The 8,495-nt window shown below is 46.7% G+C and overlaps 1 protein-coding gene across 1 annotated transcript in view; it reads right to left on the bottom strand.

Moving 5' to 3' along the window:
* WNT3 (Wnt family member 3) overlaps positions 1–5,849 on the bottom strand; it is a 139,521-nt gene extending 133,672 nt beyond the window's left edge. Inside the window, exon 1 of the mRNA XM_069237977.1 lies at positions 5,453–5,849. Within this exon, the coding sequence (XP_069094078.1) occupies positions 5,453–5,535 (83 nt within the window). The 5' untranslated portion in view covers positions 5,536–5,849. The remainder of the gene's footprint in view (positions 1–5,452) is intronic.
* Positions 5,850–8,495: the final 2,646 nt, after the last annotated feature.

Here is an 8,495-nt window from a genome sequence, read left to right on the forward strand (position 1 = left end):
CACATGCCACTCCTCCTCCAGCCCCTTCAAACCCACCCTAACCTTGCTCTCAGATAAAAATAAAATGATAACATTCAGTTATTATCATTTTATTTTTCCTTCTCTTGAAAGCGGTGGGACGACGCTCCTCCGCCTTAGCGGAAGAGCCGCCGCTGAATGCTTTGCATCACTTTGCAGCGCTTTGCTCTCTCAACGACCTACATCACTCCTATGAGCAAGGATGTGGGCATAGCCGGGATTCGCATGCAGAGGCTCAGAAATGAACAAAAAACGTCAGTGCTTCAGTTTTCTGGCACACTGCACCGTTCTCGAAGATGTCACTGTTTTTAATGTTGACAATATTGTGCTAATTGTAGTTAATAATAAATAACGATAAATATAAGACAAAAAACATAAGATATAAGACATCTTGGTTTAACTAATACTGCACCCCTTGGCATATTAGACAGCTAGGGTGTAGCTCAAGAAGTTGAGCGCCTGCGGCAGAGATCAGTGTTTCACACAGGTGTTATAGGTTTGAATGGTGGCAGGACCTGATCAGAAGTTGATTCTTCCCAGGGCCATAAAACAGGAGCAATTCATTGAGCAATAATATCAGCTACTGGTAATGGCAGTGAATGGGCGTCGAAGAAATGGTCTGACAAAGTCCACGCCAGGTCAAAAAGGGTCAGGCCACAGTAACAGCTGGGCGGGGTGGTGGTCAGGTAACAATAATAATTAGCCAAAGTAGTGGTCAGGTTAAACAAATGTTTTATCAATCAACTATCAATGGTCCGTTGTACTAGTGTCCATTCAGAGTAGTGGACAGTCGGAGTAATGGCCAGGTGGAAGTAACGATATGACAAAGCTGTGCGGTCGAGGTACTGAGATAAGCATACAGGCGGACAAATAATACTCAAAGCAGTGCTTAATTTGTGCTTGTTGTTTCTGGTACTGACCGCAGGCACTTATTTTTGAGAGCCGGTGCTTATTCTTCTGCTCCAAGCATTTGCTGTGAGCAAAAGACACATATGGGAAAGACGGAGGAAGAGAAAAACGAAAAAGCGTCACAATGGGAGAAAGAAGAAAGCTGCAAGAGTGAGCTGGAGGGGCACGGAGTGGCTGTAAATGGATTAAAGAGGCCCAAGATGGCTTCAGGATTATGCTGCTCAGTATTCATTGCCCGCACATTTGATTGCAGCAGCCGCATGTTTAAGAGGAGGGCTTTGAGCACCGGCATGTTGTTATTTACAAATTAAGCACTGACTCAAAGAGAAACTTCCTTCCAACACAAGTGACGAGCGGACACTGGGGGTAACCATGTCCCGTGAGTATGGCAGCCCTCTGCTCTATGACCTTACTCTTCAAGTGTAGGCCACTCCTACTAGCTGCATCATCATCAGGTAGGCCTGACTCCCTCAATGGCTCCTGGAGCTGAGGCAAGACGAGAATGTTCTAGGCAGCCGCATAGAGTCCTGGCAACCTGGCACGCCAGACTGCACAATGCATCAAATATGGCTCCATTGCCAGTGACGGGCCAAGACATAATGCATCTTTGCCAAGGGCACCAAAAACACTTGCCTCGCGCGGTCATGCTCACCAGACAGATGGGTGAATGAACATCTGTGAATTACAAGACCTGTCTGAGATATTGCTGACTGCAATGCCGTAAACTTCTGCCACCTTGTGAAAAAGTCCTACTCATGGTGCTACATTCCCACTGCACCCTCACAGTCTCCAGGTATCACATCTCAGGGACGTTGTTGTTTCTTTAAAACAGCATTCTTCTCCTAACGAACCTGCCAGCCCCTGCTTGTCCTTTCTGGTGAAACTATTCCTGCTTAATGAACATTCATGTCACCATTCCACTCACGCTAACACGCCCCTGCCTCTGGAAGGAAAGCTGTTCATTAGATTACCTCAAAAGATCTCCTTACACTCATTCATTTTATTTGCAACTGGAGTTTCTGCTGCTTAAAAATTATAAACTCGGAAAGAACCTTTTTTCGTAAATCCACCATGGCCCCACATACAAGTGACATCTGACATGAGTACGTCTCCCCCAATAACACGCTCTTTAGCCGTTTTGATTTCAAGAACATCCTTTATAACTTTACCGCCTGACTCTGCAATAATAATTCTGATTTTCTGAAAAGTCCCTTAGTTCGAACATCATTTATTGCCCTCAAGGACACTTCACTGTGAAAATTGATAATACTTGTCCTCATATCAACCTCATTTATATTCCCTCACTGTCTATCCTTGGGAAAATAATTAATATTTCCAGAATTTTCCTTTAATGCTAACATCATTGGCAGCTCCCAACATCCATCCTTAAGGAAATAAACTGTGCATCGAGAACATTTCCTAGGACTGAACCTCAATAGTCCCACCATATCATTCCACATTAAAATAATCAATTTTTACTGTGATGTTCAAAATGAGCCCAGATTTTATTGCCCTGCATCATCCTTCTCAGAGGAAAAAGTTGCAATCTTAAGAACGTTGTTTCAAACTCCCCACCCTCTCGCTTTATGTAATTTATTCCTGTTTTGGGTACAGTCTCTCACAAAGGAATTCTAGAAGGATTCTGCACCATCCCACACTATGAAATGTATGCTTTAAGACCATTTTCTGAAGATCATCAATCGCAGCCCTACGGCTTTGACCGCACTTTAAGAATAATTCCAAAATGACAACTCGTTTTGAGTGTCTCTTCGTCCCTCCCCACAGAAGAAGTTGTCCTCATAACATCATTTTCCTTCAGTTGAAGAGTGTTGTAGACTCTCTTCCTGTTAAACCGTTTCCTGTCTCAGTGCTTTATCTTGCATATTACATAGTAGCATATCTCTCATATAATAGCTTTGAAAATGCCCTCTATAGAGAAATTATAATTTACACTGCAAGAAATGTCCCTTTTCTAAAATCTTTTAGTCCAAAATCCTAGAGCTTTCCACTTCTGGGAACATGGGATACTGACAAATTTCCTTCTGACACTTTCCCTTACAATGCCGTAAATATTTCCCATTTCCTCCGGGTGGGAATAAGTGGTCTAGTTGCATTGCATGGATACAAGGGCTTAATTCTATTTTCTAGCATTTACTGTTGTATGAAAATTCCTGTAATTAAAATAACTTTTCAAAGCCACCATGTTCATCTCCCTATGGAAGGAATGGTTGTTCCACAGCATGAAGTGTTGAGAGTCTGAAATACTTGCTCGCATATGTCACAGTTTAACTACGAGCCTTTTTCAGAGTGCGGCAGCCAGGATATTCTGTCAAAATGAGAGGACTATTCCATCCATGTATTGCAAGTTCCATACACTGTAACACCCTTGTAATGCAGTTTGTAATCCATGGCGTTTGTGAAGGAGTATCCCATCTGCCAAACTCTCAATAACACCCACAGTCACTGTTTCGAGAATGAAGGTCTACCTGCAAACCTATGAGCTTCTCCACACTCAAATAATAGGGTGGCTTGTGCTAGAGCAATCAGTGTATCCAAGGCTGTCAGTGTCTTCACTGCTGCCCTTAGCCATACAGTATCAATGCCACCCAACCTACTGTGGTCCACCCCACTTAATGCCTATCATGAAAACACCACTTATGCTGCTTTCGTTTGGTGATAAGGAGTTAGTTTAACCAAGGCTGTTAATGTCTCTGCTATCACTCCCAGCAATGTAGGATCAATGCCACCCAACCTGCTACGCCCCCCCCCCGTAATGCCTACCAAGTAAATGCCCTTTATGCCACATTCAGTAGGACCTAGTATGTTAATGGAACCAAGGCTGTCAATGTCTCTGCAACCACTACGCAGGATCAATGTCCCACAACCTCCTGCGCGCCATCTGATGTAAACACCGTTTATTTAGGGTGGAACACTGCCTACCAAGCGAACACTATGCTGCTCCCATTAGTTCATACACAGATTCACTGAAGTTATGAAGCAGTGAAGCACCAAATTATGCGGCAGCGCTAGCTAAGGTAATTGGCAGAAAGGGCAAATTATACAGTACAAAGCAGCACGTTATGTAGCAATATTATTCCACTATTTTGTCATTTTAACACACATTTATACTGTGTAGGTAAAGAGTCCACCTTATTACTACCAGGGGAACACGGAAATACAGAAATTATCCATTAACATTGACTTGTTTGCATTTGCAGAGGGTCTTTCTTTAGTAACTTTTGATCCGTTTGAGCTATAAACTGTTTTCGTTGAAATCTGCAAATTATGCAGGTGATGGATTATGTGATAAATGCATCAAATCTATAATTCTACATAACACGCGACAGCGGAGAATCGCATAATTCCAGTGACCCTCGTCACAGACTGTCAATGTAATCAATGTGCATAGGATCTCAAACCTCTCCTCCAGCCAGCGCCTCAAAAACACTGCGCACTGTAGTGAGCGCTACACAACTCGACAAACGTAAGGATCTATCTTTGCCCAGGTTGGCGTCGCCCTCCCTGGTGTAACTAATCCTTCATAAAGACAATCATCTTGAAAAGTCCATTTTCTTCAAAGCTTTACCCGTTAATCGATAGTTGAGGCGAATGGTGGCCCACAGGGGACATTCCCCATATAAATAAGTAATATTCTGAAAGGAACCGCCTGAGAAGACCAGTCCTCCCCCCCCCCCCCCCCCCGAATATTCCCATTTCTCCTCCTGAACACTGAGGCCTTGGGCAGTATGGTGAACGCTGGACTTAGCGCCAGTCTGATCCTCGTCTGCTTCTCAGCGCTTCGAAGAAAGCCGCCTGTCACAACAAACAGTACGTGGACGGAGGCAGTCACTGGCTTACACGCGCTCATGTTCAACTACGTACTCACGCACTCACTCCCACGCGCATGCACTCAGCCACTCACTCACACACCCAAGCACGCCAACATACTTCATTGGTGTACTCACTCTTGCACCCATGCTCTCTCACTCATGTCCACACAGTCATTCACTCTCTTACTATCATACCACACACGCTCACAGTCACTCATGCACGAAGATACTCACTCTTTCACAGCAGGGCACTCACTCCTAATCGGACACTCACACACTGTCAAGTACCTACACCCTTCATGCACAGTACCTCACATGCGCTGGTACTCACACGCTTTACACTTACGACTCACTTCCGAAATGATACCTCCACAAAATGAAACCCTCAGTTTGTCCAACCTCAGATTTCCCTGCAAATCCTAGTGTGCCCCGTGGCTGAAAAAAGGCAGCACCTTTACTGGCCATGAATACTGGCTATATAAAAAAATACATCCAAGCTGGGAGAGTCCTTCAAAAATACCCCCTGTGAACTCTGTGCGCCTACTCACTTAAAGACAATCCGCCTCGAGGCGCTGCAGTTCGCAGGTCTATGCATGTCTACACACTCAATCATTCAACAACGGAAAACGGGACAAAGAACCCTTTCCCCCCGCCACCCAAAACCCACATCCAAGACCCAGCACGGGGGAACTCACCACCAGATGGGGTACCCGGCCAGCACCCGGGTGCCGCCCCCCACGCAGGAGACCAATATTCCCAGCAGGTACAGGATATCCATCAGTCCTGGGATGGGGGCTCCCGGGCGGGGGAACGAAATTCACGAAGCCCGGCTGACGAGCATCCAAGGAGGAGAAAAAACACCAGAGGCACCCCTCAAAAAACCCGAAAAACCTCCAAAAATCCCAGGCGCTGTGAGAAGCAGTGAAGGGCAGGAGGCGAGCGAGTCCTGTCAGGTTGGAGCGCTTACTGTCTCTAGACTTCTAGGAGGGGATGTCTCGGGAAGATTTTTTTGGGCGAGGGAGGGGGCCGGGGTGTGAATGTAATTTTTTGCCTCTGTTTCTCTGCACTGATCACAGAGGAGCTCGTGTTCAGGAGAAGGTTTGGGAGACAGCTGCCAGCCAATGGGAAGGCATGGCCTAAGGTAAGAGATGCATCTTACAGTCAGAGCTAATGACAGGCCCACCCCTCCCCCTGCGCAGCACCCCTCCCTCCCCGACAACTTTTCTTTTCTTCTCTTTATGACTGGGAGCAGCAAGTGAGAGGCAGTGGGCAAGGGGACCCCGCTGCAACAGGGAGACCCCAGGCCATATCACGCTTGACCCCTGGTTTCGTTGTAAAATGGTTGCAACCTATTGCTCAGATATTCATGGCGGCGGCAGACTTGGGTCTGGGACTACGAAGAAGTGGGGGGTTTTCAGACAGGTCCATGCCTCATAAAGGCAGGTAAGGATGGGACAGGGTCAGTCAAACACCAGGCAGCGTGTCACAAGACTCTGTCTGATGTGGCTCCGTCTTCCCCAGGCACAGTGCAGAGAGCGGCCTCTCATATCCTGGGATGTGACTGTCGCTCTCCGACTCCCAGAGGACTCGCAGAGGCACAGCCTGACCTGTGACTGGCTCCGCCACAACCCACCTGCTTCTTAGCAGCATTCATTCATTCATTCATTCATTCATTCATTCATTTATTTATTGTCATGCATGCACAAATGGACACGTTATGAACCCCACGCCTGCTTTTAGGGGCCTGACGTCCAGATGCCTGGGGTCCAGCCCCGACGGTCTTTACTGGCGAAAGGCCTGTCGGCAAAGCTTTAGGTGTCTGAGATGCACAGATCCTGAGATGCACCGAGCTGTGGGGTACCCCTCCACGTTTACTACCCACCCCAATACTTGCACACCTCCACAAAAAAAAAATGAATCTTACCCTCCCCCCCTAACTACACACCACAATAACTGCACACCGCCATAAAAAAAATAATCATACCTCGTCTGCGAAGACAACGTTTAAAAAGCAATAAACGCACGGCGATGCCATACAAATGTCGGTTTATACGCTATGAGGTCAATTAACAATAAAGAGTCGCGCTACCTGCCCCCCCCGCACCATCAGTGTACGGGCACAGGCCTGTTTGTCCTTGGGGCGCTCATAGCTATATAGCAGCCAGACAATGGCGTGACGTAAAATGATGCCCCTCCTCCCCCGAGAATGTGAAGTGCCCCCCCACAACCTTCCGTTTCTCAGATATTCATAGGCCTTGGCCAGGATGGGGGTTAGAGGGTAGGGATAGAGGCCTCCTGTGGGATTAGGGCCCCCTGAAGATTTGGGGGCCTTTGGGGCGCAGGGGCTGCAGTGGCCTGTGTTACTCCCCCGCAACCTGCTGGCACTGGGGCCACAAGATATCCACCTAAAAAAAAGTTACCCCGCATGACTAGAAACCCTATAGAGAAGGCTCTGGGCAAACCGGCTCTCCGGAATCTTGTTGTAATTATGTAATAGTAACACTCAGATGGTTGACCACGTGCTGCCGGGTTCATGCGCCCGGGATGTAATCAGGAGGGGGCAGGCTCAGACTTTCCTTCTTCTAAGGTCGATAAAGTAAGTTCAGTTGCATCGACAAATAATATCCATGTTCTACAGGGACAGCCCTTTGTAAACGTGTGTGTGTGTTCTGTGTTGTGTGAGTGTGGGTTATATAGCGCCTAAGTTATATACAAATTACACTGGGAAAATGGTAGCGAAAAATGAGGAAGGCGGGGCTCGTACGATGTCTTCTTGGTTAACAATAGTTATTTCACTAATGTCTTATATTAAAATGTTAATGCAGAACAAGTGCTAACAATGAACATTTATCTATATACCGCCACACGCTGTCAGAAGGCTGTTTGACACTACTCAGGAAGTCAGTGCAGACAATATTGGTACAGAAATTAGGACAGGAAAATAGAGAATAACGTGGGGGCTCTTAGTAATACTAAAGGGGGCTTACATATATCTCATACTGCTAACTGAATTGGCTCAAGGCACATGCAAAGAATACAATGCTGATCATGTTTTCGCCTTCTTTCAGCCCTATTATCGCTCATTATATCAGTACTCGTTAACACTGAAGGCAAAGGCCCTTCAGGGGATGTCAGTGTTAAATGAGAGCGCGCGCCTCTCGCTGACCTTGCACGAGGAAACAGCGCTTCCAAGACATGGATAAACCTTCCATGAGATAAGGCAGTTGTGCTGGAAGTGCACTTCCTTGTGGTGCCACAAGGGGGCAGTGCTGGGATTACCTTCAGCAAACACGTCCACACACCGCCGCTGAGTAGAGACTGCAGCCCGGGGAGCCAGTTTCACTGGATTAATAGTGGGGCTCAGATCATACGAGCAGCTTCTTCAAAGAACGATGTCAAGCGTGGACCACAGTGTTACTTATCTACATATGTGAGAACCCACGCTCAAGACACTGGAATGAACAAGCGCTGTTAGACCCCAGGACCATGAATACTCCATGTAGTTATTCGTCTTATTCTGTGCTAAACAACAAGCACTGGACACCCACGCTGCACTCCCTTGAACTCTGAAAGCAGGGATCAAACACTAAAACCACGCAGATGAGGGAACAATTAGCACAGACAGGGGCATATTTATACTCTGTTTGCGCCGAATGTGCGTCAAAAATTTGGATGCACATTCAGCGCAAACCGTGCACCATATTTAAACTTTGATGCCCGAGCCCGCGGACGTCAAAA

This window comes from Pleurodeles waltl, chromosome 6 (genome assembly GCF_031143425.1).
Source record: "Pleurodeles waltl isolate 20211129_DDA chromosome 6, aPleWal1.hap1.20221129, whole genome shotgun sequence".
Lineage (NCBI taxonomy): Eukaryota > Metazoa > Chordata > Amphibia > Caudata > Salamandridae > Pleurodeles > Pleurodeles waltl.